The sequence below is a fragment of the Camponotus vicinus genome, unplaced genomic scaffold (assembly GCF_025532165.1).
Source record: "Camponotus vicinus isolate PSW18456_S1 unplaced genomic scaffold, iyCamVici1.0 SCAF_1, whole genome shotgun sequence".
In the NCBI taxonomy this organism is placed as follows: domain Eukaryota; kingdom Metazoa; phylum Arthropoda; class Insecta; order Hymenoptera; family Formicidae; genus Camponotus; species Camponotus vicinus.
In genome coordinates, this window is record NW_028141945.1 from 36,877,833 (window position 1) to 36,898,393 (window position 20,561).

General features: G+C 39.6%; 1 protein-coding gene across 7 annotated transcripts in view; it reads right to left on the bottom strand.

Moving 5' to 3' along the window:
* LOC145964822 (zwei Ig domain protein zig-8) overlaps window positions 1-20,561 on the bottom strand; it is a 116,067-nt gene that overhangs the window by 20,019 nt on the left and 75,487 nt on the right. For all 7 annotated transcript variants that reach the window (XM_083087991.1, XM_083087987.1, XM_083088003.1 and 4 more), the window contains one exon: window positions 17,993-18,170. In XM_083087991.1, the coding sequence (XP_082944117.1) occupies window positions 17,993-18,170 (178 nt within the window). The remainder of the gene's footprint in view (window positions 1-17,992; window positions 18,171-20,561) is intronic.

Consider the following 20,561-nt stretch of genomic DNA (forward strand, 5'->3'; position numbering starts at 1 on the left):
TGTTTCTCCTCGTCTGTTGCACGGTATTTAATTTCGTCTCCTTCCGACGTACTAAGAATTCGAATTACAGAGTGAAAGCAGTCCTTTGAAAGTCGACTTCGGCTTTTCCTAGCAGTAGCTTCGAAGTAGGAATTACAATCCTAGCCAATTACAATCCGATACAAGAAGCGCGAGATCGAGAGGAAGTAATCGCGGAACGCGCGGACAAACAGCCAGACGAAGTCGGGCCTTTCATCCCACGAAACGTCGGAATCGAAAAGAAATCGTGGAAACGGAAAAGGGATCCGAGTCCGGTCTCGTACGTTGTGGAGGGTGAGTGCTTCAGATGGCCTGGGTCAGGTGTGAGCCAATATGCGGCATCTGGCGTTACATGCTTCAAGCTTCGCATAACAAGCTCTGGGCTTGCTGTGCGCTGATGGGAAAAGTTGCAGGCTGCCAGCTCGGATGTGTCGTTTTGGGGGCTGCGCGCATATCCTTCCTTCCTTCCTTCCTTCCTATCTATACCCACATGTATCTATCTACTTGCCTTCCTCTTCCATCTTTATTTTGGCGCGTTTACCGATTATATAACGCACTTACAGCGTATCCTGCGACAAGGATGAAACGTATTGTACTAAGCTACGCTCGCTGGCTCTATCTTGAAGCCCGTCTCCTTCGATCTTCCTTCACTGCCAATGTTGCATTCATATCGTATATCGTTCTCGTGTAACCAAGTTTTATAAAAGAGATGCAAGATTTGCCGATATCGTTAGAAATTTTTCTTACAAGATACCTCATAATTTGTACGTTATGTATATCGCGTTTTAATATCGGGCATTTATTCCTCCCAGATCCGATTTATTATAAACCGTTATATAATAAATAGATAAATTAAATAAATTACAAATATATAATTATATATTAAATATTATTTGCATTATATACAAAATATATGATGCAAAATATATCATGTATGTAGTAAATTATATGTGCAATTACTTTACAAGTCCATCAAAATTTTTCTCGCATGTTATAAAAACACCTTGTCAATATCCCATCAACTTTTAACGCGTCTAAATTTAGTTAGGCAGACGGAAACTCTCTTGCGAGTTTTCTGTACTTTTATTTCAAACGAAAGAAATTGACATAACGATTATCAGCGAAAGCATATAGGAACATGAAATATTGAGTGTACGAATTTAATTTAGCTCGTGCCAAGTGATCTAAAATAAAAGCAAAACATTTCGCCAACGTTTGACTACGGTTTCAACGAATTTGCGTTTGATCGAAACGAGACTCAATGTCAACGGAACCATACATTTGTTTAAAAAAAACGAAACACGATGCAAATAGCTCACCTACCATTATCTCGAAGCATTGGTCAAACTTTTACTGCGACTCTGTACAATTTTACGCGTAAAACTTTTGAATGAGAACAAATGTACCGAATATATGATTACGACATTCCACGAATTATTCCCGCAGGATGTGGCTTTAAAAGAGTAGTCCCTGGTACACGAAAAATTTTCCAATACAAGAATTTTACAACAAATTAAAAGCAACGCATAGTTACGAGTTTGGATCACATTTGAACGCATTGAACAAATTTTCCAACTAAACTAAAATATACAAATAAATATATAAATAAAATAAAAAGAGTGGTTGAAACAATAAATTGTAAACGGAAAGTGAAAAAGTCACATTCGTTTGAATCACACGAGGAACTTAATTTTAGAGAAATTTATGTTAAAAATTAATTAAAATAAAAATCATTCTAATTAACGCGCAATTTTATTGGCACGAAAGGAATGGCAGTCAACATAAATAGTACATAGGTAAAATCTTTGAAAGTTTTCAAAAAGCAAAAAGCTTTCGTTAGTATAAAGTGCTCGCCATCCTTTCGCTTTTATCGCTACACTTTTCCTTCCATCTCTTTGCAGCTTCCGTCATCAGAAAGCGATTCAGTGCATCTCTGTACGCCAATCTCCCTGTCTGCTTATTTCTGCTTGCATAACGTCAAAATATAAACACTAAAACTTTTTCATTCCGTTTCATTCGACCTCTTCATAAAGTCTTAACTACAGAAATATAATCTCGTATTTGGTTCCAGTATTTATATTTTACAACTGCATTCGACGTTTCTATCGAAATTGCCTTTCAAATTTGCCATGAAAGGAGTCAACTTTTGACGACGCATTTCCCTATCTTTAAATAGATCTGTCATATTTCAATGATTAATATACGCACAACACATTGAATCTAAATCTAAAAGGTTAATGAGCAAGTCATTTATATCCGTTGATGCTCTGTCAACATTTCGCTCGTGGAAAGCTATATTTCTCCGACAAAGAAATGCATATGGCTGATTGAAACACATCAACCGAGGTGTAAACGCGAGCAGCCCGAGACTTTTTCTGCAATTCAATATTTCCACCGACGCTTTGATGTGCAAATAATGCCGGCGCTTCTCCGCATTGATTATTTTCTAATGCTTTCCCGAGATCTCGACGAATCGCGATAAAGCGCGACGCGAGGAGCAACGAAACGAGCTTTAAATTGCGTTAAATCGTTTTATCGAAAATTTGCTGTTATGGCTCGCGTGCCTGTCGCGCAAGTATGGCCGGATAACGAGCGCGCTTATGATATCGCTCTCCGGAATATTATGCATTCACAGAATTCGAATTAACTTAACGCGCATGATCCGTTGCACGCGCTTGGCGCGCTAATAACGCAGCGGAGATCATGTCACGCGATGGCATGGCAGTTGCTGCCTGGGCAGTTGGAGAATTAAGGGAATTGTTCCAAGTCGCGGCGTCTGTTGTAGCCGTTATGCCGGCATACCAATTTGACAGGCACCCGCAATTGCGCCGCCCCAGAAATGTCGGGGAAAAAGGCTACGGTCGATTTTTCAGTCTGACAGCTCCTCGGAGGGCGCGACGTCGTCGTTCTCAGCTGTCTCGGACGCGACGCATCGCAATAAAGGTCGAGGAGATCGCGAGACCGGTACCTACGTCTCTCTCCGAGCGTAAACAGCATCAGGCATGATTAAATAATCCGTTCTCGTCTTCTCTCCGTCGTCCCTGTTGGAGGGGTGTTCTCTTTTATGCAAAATTGGAGCCGGCCAGCCATAATGCGAGAGTGGCGAGATAAGATACCGTGTAAAGTAGCGTATCCGTGCGGTTGTAATTCTACCGTGCATCGGGGGTGGGTTTTCAACACGCACGATCTTCGCGAACTTTGAAGAATATTACGGCAAATCGTGCCCGAATGAATATTTCACGGCGCTAATTCATTATTCTGCTCCGTGTAATCTACTGTATCGTTCTTTTAGCGCATTATGCATTGAGTGCAATCCGCTCTTTTGGAGAATTTATATTCTGAATAAATTACGCGCGCGAGAGAGGTAAAGACCATGATATTTACGTTATAACTTTTCCCACCGCGTTTCGAAAAGTCTCGCTTATCTTAAGTTGTACCTGCAATAACATGTTCATTCCATCGCGCAAAATTCATTATTGCTTCCTTCGCGTGTAATTCCGTAAAATACATTAATTTCTCCCGATGACTAACAGAAACATAATTTATAGGGTTTAACGAGATTACGTAACGCAATAAACCGTAATAGCGTAGGGAAAGTACCGAGTCACGATTCGTTCGTGTCGTAAACCCCGCAACACGCGACAACAATTGCGAGGCAAAAAAAAACTTGCGAGACATCCGTCACTCTGTCAGTGCTTACAATACACCAGCGGCACGCAACAACTCACTCGTTTACTTCCTTATTAAGGAGCAAAAGATTTATCAGGCTGTTACTTAACCGAAGATCATACATCTTTCTCAATGTCACTCAGCGTATTCTCCAAACGTGCCATTAAAGTGTCATGGGAAACTGAAAACCTGTGTAAAACTTAACGTTATGCAAATAATTTCAAATCGAGAATAATTGCTCGAGAAAACTCTCCTTCGGGAACCTCTTCTCCAAGTCGGAAGAAATCTTTAGCGCGCATTAAGTCTCTCGCATGCGCTTCAGTGCACTCGAAATGTATCGCTTGTTTTGACTGTCGTCGCCTCGACGAACCATTAAACCGACACAGAAACGTCGCAATTTCTTTACATTATTAGCGACTCACTTGAATGAATAATCTCGAGACGCATCATCAGCCTCCCCTCATTTCGAATGCGTTCTTTGTAGTATCCCGCTCCAGATACGCCACCGCTGATGCCCGCGCGAAATAAATTCTAATGAACTCTCCGCATTCTCGTTTTTGCCTCGTCTTATTATCTTCTCGTCTTATTGTCGATCTCGTTTTTTCCTATCTTCCGGTTACGCTTCATTGGCGCGCCCTCTCTTCATGCGGTTTCTTAATTTCCTGCCTCTCAATTTACATGAATCGCTGCTTAAAGCGTCGCCATTTCTCTGACATCGTTTTCGCGATATCTTATGACAAGTTGTAACTTTTGCCATCTGCAATTTCCAGCGTTTATCTTTGTATAATATAATATTCTAATATAATATAATATTCTTTTTTTTCAGTTAAAGCGATCTCCGCTTCACAGACGATCTGCGACCAATAATCTGGCTTCTTTACGTTCTTCCGTTTCTTCTCCTTGCACAGAAAAAGGACATTCTTGTTTTGAAAATATATTTAGTTTTAACATAGAAATCTTGAAATGAAATTATATTGCGTTAATTAAGGAAAAATATAATTGCTTGAATAATTGCTTACTTGAATGAAGCCATTTTATATAGTTCAATCAAGAAAAATATATTCTTATGATTTAAGATTTAATTTTCTCGAATGGAAAAGAAACAATGTTAGATGGAAAATAACATTTTTAAATCAAAGATAATTTTCTGAAAGTAGAATTAAATAATTATATATTCTTGAGGTGACAATTACAATATTAAAATAAGGCTATAATATTGTTGAAATTTAAAATTATTAAATTCTTCTAAGAAAATTATAAATTGTTGCGTATATACGAAACAAAGAACCCGTTAGTTTAAGTATATAAGTTTTGATTTGACACTTATTTTTTTTCTGTGTGCGAATCGCAGTTTTGTTTTATCAAAATGATCCTTTGTGCAACATGGTACTATTACAAGGAATATAATTCGTAGCGGTAAATTAGCACTCGTATCAAGGGAGGCCAGCTTGCAAAGAAGAGGCTTGCATTGTTGGGCTCCACCTTGTGCAAATAGTTTGGTAAACCGCCATCTATTAAACGCTATTTTCAGACCTCCAATATGCGCAATTTTATTTAGCGTTATCTACCAATCTGAACACATTGCGGAAACTAAAGTTAAAATCACATAAAACCGTATCAAAAGCCAATCCCTCTGATGGCTGAAAAATAGCCGTGTTTTCGCGATGTATTTTATTTAAATCTGCAAAAGCTATTCTCGTTAATAATCGCAAATAATACCAGGCAACTTACAATACACGCGGATGATTCCAGTATCCACGTCGCATATCATTTTTATGCTATTGTAAGCGAAATTGTTAGATTTGTTCGCCGCGAACGTGCAATGATCGGCATCGGAGGAAAATGGCAATTTACACGGAAGCGGCATCGAATCCCAAATATGTTGTATACCCAACAAGTATATACAACATACGTGCGGGGAGCTCGGTGAGGATGATATTAGAAGTCTTTTGTATGCGATTCGATACGTATGCCCGTGCATGTGCCGCGGATATCGAAGTTTTCTCTCGTCTATGCTGCCGTCTTTTCGCATCGATCGACGCGCACGGAAACGACGGCCACGGCTTGACTCGAGGGGTGGCTGCGACTGTAAATCGTTGCATACGTCCAGGATTATCCCCGGCTCCGCGCATTTATGACGCGAGCGCGCGCATTCCGACCCCGGCTTGAATTTTTCTGACCGCACGTGCGACGAATTATCCTCGTCCCTTTTTTTTCTCGCCCCCGAAACGCACCCCCGACGCTTCCGCGTCGGACCGATAAAGTGGATGACGACAGCTTGGATGACTAGGGAAATTGAAATATCGCGGACAGTGGCCCGGCTACGCGCGAGAATAATAATTAATGCCACGACTTATCGCCACAGCGGAGAGAATAATTGAATCGTTAAGCGCCAGTCCGCTTTTCACCCCAATTGCGATGAGAGGAAAACGACTTCTCGTTCGGAGGCGCATGCCAATTATATTAATCGTGCCAAGAAGTCACACGTCACGAGAAGTGAAAATGAAAAATTTCAACGCTTTGCAATTATTAATAGATTAAACGCGTTCTCTTCGTGAGAATTTTATGTACAATTGCATCTGTCACGATTTTATAAACAATTTACGAATAAATGAGAAGCAAACTCGAGCAATATTCGCAAAGAGTGCATTCTTCGGTTTCTCGCGGCGGTCACCCGAGAAGGAACTTTTTCTTCCTTGCCTATCTTGATCTTCAATCGCATCCGTGCCCTTTGATGCAACGACACCAGGTACTACCAAAGGCGTCAGAGTACGAAGGAAAGTATCTAAGAAAACAGGATATAGCGACTTCTCTTCGAAGCAATAAACTCACTCGACTTCTCTCTCGCGATGTCCACCCTTTGCCTTTGATCCCGACTTTTATTCCGAGTTTCCACGATATTCGAAGCGTTGGGTCAACTACGGCGCCTAAAGTAATGACGTCGGAACTCTCTGAGAAATCGCCGAGTCGTTATTCACAACGAAAAGTCGAGGAAACAGTTGAAACTCGCCAAGTGGAGATCCAGGTTTCCTCCGGAGCGCAAAAATGAAAAGGAATCTGATATCACCTCATTAAAGCCGGATAAAAAGAAGCGAGAGATGCAGTTTCGTTATCCCGGTCTGTGTCGGATATCCAATAATACGGATACTTATCTTCGCAGATAACTGCGTAAGAATTTCTCGACCGTAAGTGGAAAATCACAAGGAACGCAGCCGTGAAATCAGATACATAGTCCTTTCGCTAAAAAGGTGAAATAACAGGAAGCCTCTCGAAATGTAAGACCGAGCCCGTTTCTTATACACGTAAAAGAATATCCCGCGAAAACTTTGAGTTATGGGCCATAAAAACTTTGCGAGCCCGGACGATTAAGTCGCCGCATAATATAGCGGTCCCATACCGCGCGAAATACTATTGTGTAAGTTACACTCGTGTCCACTAAATGCCTCGCTCTTTTATACTTATACGTACGCGAAACACCTTATTTAAACTCTGGCCGAAAAGGGATTAACAGTATTTCATTTCATAAAAGAATAGGAATTTAAAAAAAAAAGAATTTTTTAATCTTTCCACACACTTTTGTCTATTTATAAAGGAGTTGTATTTTTTCATTACGATTTTAGTTGCTGCAATTTTCATTACACGTTGTCGCGCAAACTACGGAAGTATCGTAAAAAAAAAAAATTACGGGCGCGAAAGGGAAAACGCGAGGCGGTTATGTGAATCATAACGTTCGTGGATGGTCTATAAAACAAGAAGCCCGATAGCGCGGAAAGCAGCGCATTGTTTACGAACGGCATTAACGTCAGCGTAGCAACCAAAAACAATTAAGATACAAGCTGGCACAATCAGCCTCCTTCCGTCGACCGGTCGAGAGTCAGCGTATTTCTACGGTTTAATCCGTCCTGCCGGAGCTCGGGAAAATTGTCTTCAACAAAGTACCAACGATTTCGATAAAGCACCCCGCGTCACAATTATGCGCGACCCTTTGTCGCGTTATCAGGAATCTCACGCCATGTCAGAGCCCATTTCAAATAAATTTGTTTGTTCAGGCGACCGTAGTCGAGCGTGTCAGATATTTATCGAGGAGCGCAAAGCACGACGGCACCGTTTTATGAACGAGAATCGGGGCAGTTGGAATGTTTCTCTCCCGACGTATCTTTCGCTGTCCTTTCATTAAGGAGGCACAAAAACATCGCGATAGAGCAAATGAAGTTCCTGGATTTGAAGTCTCGTTAAAACGTCTCCAGTCAGTGGCACCACGCCAGTAGCTCTATCGTGATGATGGATGGTTCTCGTGTTTACTAGCTCTAGTCTTTTAATAACTCCAGCAGGAGACAGAGCGCAAGAGCGGCTAAATTACGTAAATTAAAAGTCGCCGCGGACGCATAACTTGACCCCCCCGCCGCGCATCCCCCATCCATATAACCGTGTATATCGTTGTAACTATTTTAACAAAGAGTTACGAGATTGCGACGCACGCGTTTCTCTATGTACATAGTTATATAGTAACTGTATTAATTTATTACACAGTTTTCCACGATTAATAAACGATTGCCGGGCCATATATCGGAAAAGATTGATACATCCCGCTTTTCATCGATACAATATTTTCCATGGAATTTTCGCATTCACTCTCGGATTACTCGGAAATATCTGCCCAGGCGGGGCTTCCGCATACGCGACGCCGCAATTAAATGTCTGATGAAGTCGCTTGCAAGACCACTACGAAGCCAAAAGACCACGGAAAAGAGCGATCGAGAATCAGTGAATGCGAGGAGAGAGAGCGGACGAGGGACGAGGGGGGTAAAGACGGTGGAAAATCGACGATAGCAGGATGAGGGGGTAAATTGGGGCGAGGGGGAGCGAGTACGCTTTAAGAGCTTTTAAGCCCGGCGTTAAGCCGGGATTTATTTCTGACCTGTTTACACCGGGGAAACAATTGACCCATAGCACAGCGATACCTAGGCCGGTCTCAAGTGTCTACTCCAAGCAGTCCAGACGAGACTCATTCTATCTGACTAACGATCCCGGCATAGCGAACCACTCGCGAAAGAAACAGTTTATTCCCGCTAAATGGACCCACTCGATGTCATTTTGGTTTAAAGTACAACGGACGAGTATCGTACCGTCGCTTCAACTATCGACGATCTCGTCGGTAGATCATAGAAATATAAGGCTACTGCTTCGACGTAAAAGTATACAATTAATTTAATCTACCTGTTAAATAAGGAATTTCTCTCTCTAATATTTTAAATTGTGTCCCATCTCAAATCTTTCGAAAAAAAATGATTCTTCAAATTGCAAAAGAATAGAGGAGGGAACAATTAAATCTTGAGTGCAACGATAATTCAGAGACTTGTTATTTGAATTTCAACTTATGTATTTGCATTGTAGCTAGCTCTATACATGTATGCATGCATAACGTCGTAGATTATAACTGAAAGCTACGAATTCTAACTACTCGACAGGTCGTATTCGGCATTTAATCTCATAGTTCATAGTTGCCTAATCTCGCTGTTGTCGCAGCCTCTAAACGCGAGCTGCAATAAAACTTATCCCGCTGCAGCCGCACGGCCGTAATGGCCGTTAAGTTCTCGGTGTATCAAACTTTCTAACATAATGCAGCATGATCGCATAAGTGCGACTACTTTCCTCGAAAATAGCCGACTTTTTATCGCTCGTACGAAAATGTTTATCGCGGAGTAAAAAAAAGAGAAAATCTTTTATAAGACGAGAAAAAAGCCTTGCCAACTATTATCAACTCTTGTGATTCGTATAATCGAGATGACAGAGTTTTATGAATATTTATGAAAAAGTAGAGATTAAAAAAGGAAGGCAGATCGATCGCGCAACAGCCGTAAAATGATTATGCGCGATATAATATCATTAAACTGACATTTATCGTAAATATTTACATCGCTTGACAATCAGCTGAAAGCAGCTCGTGCTTTTACGAAGGGGATCAAAAGTCCAACGGGAACTTTTTATTCGTACGGTGTCGGCGGAATTTATTTTGCTCCGCGTTTCGGGACGCTGACATTTGTATTTATATATCATCGTGCTCTTTCAGCGCGCGAGATGCAATAACGGCCGGTAAAAATAGCGCTACCGAAACGAAATTCGCGAATGACCGCGTTAAACATTCCTTGACAGGAAGCGTGCTCCACCCTGGAAATTCCACGGCCATTAATGGCTTAAAAGAACCATATGTTTCTATCCGTTCGACGCAATAATAGCCGCTGGTCCCCCTCGATATCGTATATCGGTCTAACGAGTGTACCATGGAATATCCGTTACAATTTACAAAAAGTTCTTTTTTTCCCCCTCGCCTCGGTAAAACTGTAACGACGTGTCGCTCGAATTTATCGGGCACCTCTCTTCCGTGCGGAACTCGTCTCGCAAGCTCGGCTATAAATTCCGTCTTTACAGTTAGCGTACACGTTTGTTACAGATCACGTAGCGTCCATTCGACTACCGTGTACGCCATTACGCGTTCTCGTGTAAGGAAGGACGTTTATTCCTGCTCCTCCGCCAGCGGAGAAGTCGCTTTAAATCTATTTCAGCCAAGTCTCCTGAAAATCTTAAGCGACGCAAGACGGTTTCCTACGCCCGATGAGAATGATTTCTTGCGAGGAATTGTATTGGTATTGGTGGTAACGTGCTCGCGTGAGGCGTTTAACCCTCGGAGTTGTCGAGGACCTATTAGATTTGTCGACGTCCTCGACGTAATCGCGTGCACGCGTTAACTGCGCTGCACTAATAACAATGTAATTTAACGAGAGATGTAGCTTTAATAGAACTCGCAATTATGGAACTTGTGAAATGCGGAAAAAAGGCAACTTTAAATCGGAGATGAAGAGAGCGACAATCATGATTGACGTGGAAAAAACCGCAAATTAATCAACGCATTTCGCAATCGAAGAGACGAAAATCCACCGTCGTGAAAAGTTCAATTTAGAAAGAACACGGATCTCCGAAAGCATTTCTATATAAAAGGCAGTTAAAAACCAAGTGGCCCTCCTATCTGTTCAGTGTCGATCCCCCTTTCTCAGCGGCTTTATCCGAGACCCTCCCAGAGACTCGCGATGCAACACTCCTAAAAGAGAGGCAAGAAGTGGCGGAAACGTGTGCCTCCTTTCGCTCAACGAACTTGAATGGTAGGGAGCTGTGCCATAGTGGAAGAACGGATAAGAGAGGGATGTGTTAGGACGGAAGGCACGCAGAAGAGGAGAAAAAATTCAAGAGAGAAAGAGAGAGAAAGAGTATTCGACGTCGGTAGCGAAGTTTACGTAAAAAGGTTTAGGTAAATTGAAAATGGAATTAAATTCCCTGGGTGCTGCTCGAGAGAGGATACACACGGTATGCCCGGAAAGTCGAGAGAGGAAAGATGTACTTGTTGTTTCTTTCTTTTTTTGTTTCTCTGTTTATTTTTTATTTTTTCGTTGCACCTTTTCCGTCGCCCACTCACGCCTCCCTCGTTACCCTTCCCGTGTCTCTACTCTACGCGTTCCATCTTTCGGAAGTCATCCACGAACGCGCGCGACGCGACTAGATACGTAGGCATACAACGAGCTCAACCGGTGTAAATGGGCGTGTGACGAGAAATACCGTGTTCCTTTCCCCAGTAAATATGCTCGCGTAAATATACATATATATGCTTTCAGCGCCGAAATATGCACGTAAGCTACAACGATGCGAAGACAGAGTTGCGAAAGAAAAATATCAGAAAAATCGACGTAACAATGTTATCGCAAAGTTACACTTGAAAGATATTAAATTGCGATGCTCGTCAATGTAGAAAGAGACAAGATTATACATTTATATATCTGTGTGTGTGTGTGTGTGTGAAATTATATAATATTATATAAAATTATAAATATTAAAATTAATAGTTTATATTTCAAGTTAGAAAAAAACCTGCATTTTCACTGATAAATATTCCAATAAATGACAAATTCCTTAAGTCAAATGCAAAGAAATTTTTCTGCATTTCGTTTGGTCTAAATATTCTCTCATCGAGTATATAATAAACTCTCTCGACTTAATATACTCGACGTAAAGAAAATCGATGATAGCGGAGCGCTTTATTCCGACTACATCATGATTAAGTTGCGGTCCTTGCTGCATCATGCAACGTATCGATCCGCTAAAACCCGTTGAGTAACGATCAATCAAATGGATACGGGGCTGACTTACAGCTATAGAAGGTAACACGTTTCCCGTGGCAAATCCTCGAGCAATGTTGAACTCGAGTCCATAATTGAATGCCACATACAGTGATAGGAGATCTTACTCTACACATTGAGACAAGCAAGGGTTCGCACAGGGCATGTGTAACTTGTTTTAAAACTTCTTCCGTACATCTCACGTATTTATTATTTTTCCTTCTACTTTTGTAAAAAAGACATTAACGCGATCATTTGTATGAAAAAAACTTAAAAATTTGTTTATCGCATTAAAATGAATGACTAAGAACAAGAGAGAGGCCATATGACAAGTTCTTTGTCAACAATTCAATAATACGATTACTCAATAGAGCTATGTAAATTTTGTTAATTATCACCGTCTTCTCGAGAATTTCGGAAGGCGGTGGCAGTCCGACTTCTCCCCGGGAAATTTCAGCTAATTCCACGGAGACACAAAGCGCTTAAAATTAGCTCGAAATGCAGCATGAATAATAATATTATGCGAAGAAGGAGAAGACACCTTCGTTGAAGCTACAACTAATAACATTAAGGGCAGTTGAATGTTTCATTAAATTGTATTCTAATAAATTGTTTAATGGGAAGAGTAAAGAATACCTTGTTCACAGCACAAAGATCGACAAATTCCTACACATGAAGAGCACCGTGTAATAAAATTAAAAATTGAAACATGAGAATCGATATATCTCACTCGGAGTACATTTATGTCATAATTATAATTAATTGATCACTTGCGTGTAACACAAAATAAAAATAAAATCGTGAATGCGCCATATGTTAATCATGTCGTTCGTAATGTCGCGCGTTTGTAAGCGCGTTAACTCGATTATACGTAGTGCAATTTAACCGCGCTGTAATTTGTTTACGAGAATTTAATAATGTATGAAGTAAAACGGGCCAAAACATATTTGGATTGAATTTTGTGTTCCTCATTAAACAACTTGGTACGCTTATGATAGCACATTTGCGACAGTCTTGCCTGCGCTTCGAAAGATAGGTCATTTACTGCGTCACAAAATACGTTAGTAAGTGGAAAATTAATCGCGAATTAAATTACGAAACTATCGCATCCATAATAATTATACATGTATTACTTACTTAATTTATTAATTACGGTGAAAAACTTATTCAGCACAATATAATATTGCAAACTCGGCTGAGATTATTTCCCAAATTGATTGTGAAATAATGATTGAAAGGAATTCGTATTATACTTTATTATTTATGTGCCAAAATTGAAAAAAAAAACGTAAATATATGATATTTTTTAAAAATTATTTCTTGCAAACATATTGCTAATTAATTTATGTCAAAACACTGAGCCACTGAGAATATTTTTGAATCGTTATCTAGAAAATAACTTTTAATGGTTAAATTAGAACAATTTTATAATTTGAATAAATTAAGTCAAAGATTATTAAATTTAATTGACTATGTTATTTTATTAATACCTATAAAATTAGATAAGTTTTCTTGTGACAAAAATTAACATAGAAACCTTTGGGTTTAATTTATTCTAAAGCGAATCTCTAAAGAGCGTAAAAAGGAAATCATTCGATAACATGATAAAGTAACGTGGCGTACATTTAATATTATGTTCTCTCACTCAAAACTATTTAAATCTATACTCACGTAGTGAATTTGCATATTACTACATATGCATTATGTCCATCATAAATTAACTGATGTTATGAAGGTTTTCGTTATCTATTCGATATTCATGCATCGTACAGTACGTAATATACCACGTTATATACGTAATTACTCACCTACGTGGATTAAATTTATTACGCGCTTGATTATTTTATTACTAGACGGTCGTCTAAATGAGTTTCACCCAGGTACTTTTTTATTACCAGACGATCGTCTAAATGAGATTCGCCCAGGCATTTCCATCAGCTGTTTTCATGCAAAATGCAAAAATATTAACAGAGTAACGTTCTTTTTTTATTTTTTTTTTATTCGAAATATAAAATTATAACATTTACGAGCGCTATGAATATTCATTCGTGTTTTCATTAATGGCTCATTGCGCTGGGAATGATCTGCTAACGTGAGGATATGATAACACACGCTAAGAAGTAAGAGGAACAGACCCAAGAACGATGTTACTGCCAAGATTATCCATAAAAATGCAAAGGAGGATGCATAACAATTCCAATAAACACCGTCCTTAATGAGAAGCAGCTCTGACTTTAGGAAAGCGCCTGTTCCTCTTTAATCGTACTTTGTAGAAAAGTTTTATAAAATTATGGAAAAGTTTCGCGTGACCGTAATTATCACCTGGGGACGGAGGCGTCGCCACTAACAACGCGATAAATTCATTTTCTTTTTAGGCACGGTCACGCGATCAATTTTTTCATATTGAATACCATATTTAAAAGGAATATTCGCACGCGATATGCATAAAAAAAATCCAAGCTGCTTTAGAAAAAATATCGCATAAAATATCAGAAAATGAGAAAGAAATGCACACGTGCAATCGTCATTGGCCGATAGTTTGTAACTTTTTTCATCATCATTCTTCTTTAGTTTGACGATCAATAAGTTCGAATATGCATAAGATTTATTTTCATTTTCCAAGAAATTCTTCTTGTATTTTCGAACGTAACGCGAAATATAGGATCGCGGAAAATAAGGGCAATTTAAAAGTTAAATCGCGCCATTGGACGCCAACGGGAAAAAAAAACTTTGCGAACACACATAGACGTGTGGCATTTATTTATAACGTATTCCATACAGTCACCCCTCCCCCCCCCCCCGTGTTTCGCTGTAAAACCGCAGCATCTCGCGCGATGCATATACAGTGAACCACTCTGAAGAAAGGCCATGAAGAAGTCATCTCGTAAGTTTCATAAAAGTTTACAGCGACAAACTTTTGACCAGAGCATCGGTCCGTACGTGCATCTCTTTCATTTCACTCTTATTCAATTTTTCGGGAAATAAACGATTATATTACAATACAATTACAAATTCTCTATTTTTCAATTCACCTTATATGTGAATTATATCACACCACATTAAGCTTGTAGGAAAATTCTAATCAAGGCTGCTATTCTTTTTTTAAAACATATTTATAAATCGAAACATTTCCAACACAAATATTACACAAATATGGATATGATTGGCTCTTGCTTTTTCTTTAAATCCTTCAGATATCGCGCAGAAGGCCTAGTAATAACGTCGACATTTCGACGGAAAGAGGATAACAAAAATCCCGTGACCGGAATAGAATTTTGAAATATGGGACCTATTTTATCGCGGACACTGATATAAAAAAAAAAGAAGCATGTCCCCCTTGTTGCCATGAAATATTTGCCGCCGTGGGTTCAGCGTGTACAGCCGATAAAACAAAATCCGATTAAATGCTTTGTTTTCGTCACGCTTTTTTTTCCCGCGCTACGACGCTGGTTGCGCCTGTGCCCTAATTGATTTGCCGAGTAATGGATCAGCCCGCATGTTACGAGCAAGCATCAGGGCGCCGATCAGCGTAATACGACACTCTTGTATACAACCGCGCAATATATTTCACACTATATTTATCAGCGATCTTATTAATGTGTTAACTCGAACTTCATGTGCACACATCATTAATCTAGCAATAGAAGCTTTCGAAAATTCAATCATCCTCTTATTTTTACCAACGAGAAGATGATTGATTTCGCGAAGCTTAATCTCGATTCAATATTTCTACAAATATTTTCGACGTCAATTCTGAGTTAGCGTGGGCGAAGCTGCAATTGCTATAAATGATGCTAAATTAATACATCTGGAATGTAAGCTACAGTTAATGCTAATATTAGATGATGTCAGTTGCGACTATGTCAGTTACACATTAATTCCTTTGCGATCCTTTCGCACATATGGGATTAAAGGCTGATATATGCGAATGCTATGCGGATTATTTTATTGCATTGATATGTTGTACAGACAAACTAAGCAGCTAGTAATATATTGCGCTATACAGCTACAATTATATTATGGCAAGAAAATGTTGACGAACTTGTTGCGGCGATTTAAAAACTTTTCTAATTGCGTGTCGTGAAATGAAAGTCCGACGATATTTCATCATCATGGACTTTCCTATTATCAAAACTGCTTGATTATGTTAAGCCTAACATCGCCGTGCATGCTCGAGGCATGCACTCACGGACTTGACCAACTTAAGGGTTAGTCTTCGCCCAAGGTGAAGAGTAATAGACAGAGGGTCGGCGAACTATATACGAGGTACTAGAGATAGTGAAGTGTAATACCGCGTGCTGGAGAGTATAATAATGTTATACTGCTAACTAACTTCTCTGCCTACTATATCAACCTTGCATCCTTAGTCGTTTAACATGAAGCTAGTGAGAGTTTTCAACAACAGTCATCAACAAGTAGATAGAAATACATTATTCATAGAATTGGTCAAGATAAGAAAATAATACGTGTTACATGCATCAGCTTATACTATAATCTCTCTGTAATCGTGAGGAAAAAACTTTATTGGGAAAATATTTGGCAGTAAATTGGACCAATAATCAAGAATATATTGCACGTGAAGATTGAATTTTTTCGGCTGTGTAATATAAAAAACACATACAAAAAAAAACTATGTTGCCAGGATTCAACGAGGATAATTTACAAGATGCAATAATACAGCCTTTTCAGAATAGTTCATCAAGTGAAAAAAGAGGCAGTGCATAGCGGTGAGAGAGGATCCGGTGAACCAGTAAATCACACGACGGACAAGGGTAGCGCGATCGAACGTCGTTTATTCGCAACGCTGTGTTTGACGCGTTCAGTTAAACGATCTCGGCAAGACGCCTCGCGGGAGCAATCAAAGTGTAATAGAAATTCTCAATAAATCGCGCACGTATCCTGTATGCTGCCCTGATTCTCCACATAATGTCACCCCATATAATATCGGTCCAAGTGAACTGAAAATAGTTGCTACAACGCAGTTCGTGCGTAACATTTATAGACATGAGAGCTTTCCTCACAAATGTACTTTTATGCAAAATTTATGAAAAATACTGCTTGAATAATCGTGTTATGTATTTGCAAGTAAGAGGGAGTTTTACGAGAAAACTGAAATTTTGTATCAAAAATGATAGGACGTTAATTAAACGGTTTATATTCCCAATGAATAACTTAAAAAAATAAATACGCTATTGATACACTTAATTAGCAGTCGTTATCGATTTTTCTTGCAACAAAATGGAGCGTGTTAATATGCTCCGAAATAATTCTGTAGGTAATCCGTACTAATCGGTCTTTAATCGTACCTGCAATCCGGTCATTGAAAGTTTTTTACGTTTTATTCAGAGCCCTGGCTGCCTGCGCTTGGCATCAGCAGCACGCTCGTTCATCATGTGTCGGACCACTATAATCGAGCATTTTCGAGGGTGATTAAATTGTCAACAGTTCAGCTGATACCTCGCCGCATCCTTTCTCTCAACCTCAATATCGTTCTCGATATTGCTAATTTCCCGCAGATTTTTCAAGCACCGCTATTATTTGGAATATTGTGAAAACTGTCAAGTATATGAAGTAAAATAACCGATCACGGTTAAAACGAACAAAACACGCGTATTTCAAATAGTGAAAAAAAAAGAAAAAAATATATCTGAAAAAATATAAAATTACTTTATATCGATGGGTTGCTTGATTGGAAAATCATTCTATAAAAAACCGACAAAATCAAATGATATCCGAAACGATACTTGAGATTCACGAACACCGTCACATCTATCTATAATCAATTAGGTCACACAGAATCGCCACAACTGTTGACCGATGGCCCGAGAACTTTAATAAAAACCTTTGAAAATTCACCGAACGTATTCTTTATCGAAGCAATTAGGGTATCTATGCAGTTTGCAAATAAACCATCCGAATCCTCGACGACCAAAATTACTAGATGAATGTTAATCAGCTGTATTTAAGCAGTAAGTATTATATTCCTCGTTACATCGCGCTCAAGATGATGCTGTGTAATGTAACGAGGAATATGAATTAAACACTAAAGTCCTCTTCGGCATCAATTAACGTATCGTGCATCAGCTTTCGCATTGCTTAAAATCTTGCGGTATTAGATAATTGCATTGTCTATAGCTTACCTGATGCCACCACGAGTCGTGTCGTAATTCAACGTACGAGATCCGTGTCGCCACGTGACATAGCCGGTGGGTTGCGGTATATTGCTGACTACACACTTCAGCTCTATTGTGCTACCTGCTTTGTAGAACTTATCGGCAGCTGTAGCACCATGCTCATCGACTATTTCCACCTTCGGCACTGCGACAAAAATCGATATAATACAATTAATTCCAGATGTATATTTTAATAAACAGAATTTGATTTAGATTTAATTTTTTCTTGTTCAATAGATGACAGAATTTTGAATAGATAATATAAACAAATGATCAGGAAGCGCAAACATTATGTTTTAGGTCCAATAATAATAAATGTAATAAAACTGCCATAAGTGTTTTCAGTTATAAGCAACGCGCATTCCAGGAATGGACGATAAATGAATGCTAACGATCATAGATCGAGCGATCTCACTAAGTGCTCGATCCGAGATCAAAGTAACACGACGTCATTGGATGTGCGAGCAAATGAGGCTTCAGGATCGAATAGAGGCAAGCATTAGTTGCGGTTTCCAAAGCGAAGTCAAGCTTAATTACTATCGTAAAGCAACGGGAAATCGTTGCTTTTCCTTTTAGTGCCCGTCGCTCGTTTCTCGATCACGTCCAATTGAGCTACGGGAGTTTTACCTCTCGTTTAGGAATTTTCGATACGAGATCTCTATTTTCGATTGTAGGCAAATGAAAAGCGAATAATCGCCTAGTAATAATTCTTGTATATCGTAAAGCTATTAAGCACGAAATTGTTATCTCCCTCAAATATCGTGCAGTCAGATCTCTTTACTCAGCAATTTTCCTCTAAATAGGTAACACGCAATATAGATGATAAGTGCGCGATTAATTGTACCTATCGTCTTAAGTGTGGTGTTACAAAGATAAGAGCTGCAGCAAGCAAACGGCGCAACGTGACCTATCTACAATCAGCCAAACAACGTAGTCGAACCAACACAGCGATTCACGCCTCGATGCAAACAAGGAAAAATAAGGCGGAAGGACTTGCGAAGCTGAAAGACAGAAAAATAAAGACAATTTTTTTTAAAGTTGCTTAGATTATCAACGAGTTTTTTAATGGAATCGTAAGATGATGGTGTGGAATATATATACAATAAGATGGAGTACACTTTCTTATTACGTTTCTCGCGCGAGGAGCGATGTCACGCCGCGATGAGCAGAGAGGGGAAAAAAGAAATGAAAGAGAAATAAGACGAAGAAAATACGAAGACGAGAAACAACGGAGCGACAATTGCCGCGAGGGGAATGAGAGCAGGAATCAACTATAAATACCAGGCGAACAATCGGGGGATGGAAGCCTTCGCTTCGTGGCGCCAGCTAATCAAAGCCTTGGCGGACTGATTCCGACTGCTACCCTCGCGTCCTGCTCCTCCCGTCCTACTGCTACCGACCAAACAATGCCTGACAGCGGCAAACTTTTGCAACGTCCATTTAGGAAAAACTCCATTTGCACTCAAATGAAGCAACCGAGCGGTCCTGCTTGCATCTCTTGTGGGCATCTCCTTTCTTCTCCGCGCTACCATTCAACGCTCTGCGTCCCGACCTTGTCGCCGCTATTCAATCTGATCGCAACCGACAACGCTCGTGCATCGTTATAGGACAAACTCGCTCACAGCCAACGCATCTATGTGTTAACTATCTGTTATTGTGTCCCATGTCATTACTGACCGCTTTTCTATCTTTTTCCCAGTATGAAACTCGGAACGTCCATTGGAACCGAAAAAAAAACAACCCGTTAGAGTGGATGGAAACACAACCAGGCACGAAAAGCTTAGTGAGAAATTTTATTTTTTTTTTCTCCTCTTTTTTGGATGATGAAAACCGGAGTCGTTTGTCCGACTCGTACTCCGATTTATCCATTTTTGCTTCTTTATTTATCGAGTTACCAGTCTGTGTCTCCCTTGCGGTCGGTATGCTCTGGATATATCCTTTGAGGCTGCGACTTGTAGTGCACGTCCTTTGAGAGTTGCTTTCTTTCGTGTGCGACGTCACCCTACGTTCTTTGCTCTTTCTCCACGTTGTTTTTATGGGATGTACAAAGAGATATTCGTGGCGAATTCTCTCTCGCTGCTTTTAACCCCACATACCACGTCGATAGAAAAGCGAGCTCGCGAAGGAAAAGAAATCTGTCTGAGTCAAAGCGTGAAAAATATTTGAATACCTTTAGTTTTCACAGTTCACAAACATTCCCGATATTTTTTAATAACCGTTGCGTCACAATTTTTCTCTCGGCGCTTTGTATGTACGTTTTGTTTATAAAAAATATGGTAGCAATAATTACATTATCAACAGTATTCGCGGAAAATACGAGTTGGCACGTAAAAGCTTTGTAGTTTAAGTTATATAAGTACGGTTGTATTTAACCGGAAGGTTGATATAAACCAAGACTTGAATGTAAAAATAAATGCATTACGAACAAATAGAGAACATTGCCGTATATTTATCCGCAGCTACGGAGAACTCTGTTTCCAGACGTAATTACAGCGTTCACGTACACTTTAACATAGAAGTAGATTCGAATTTTAAT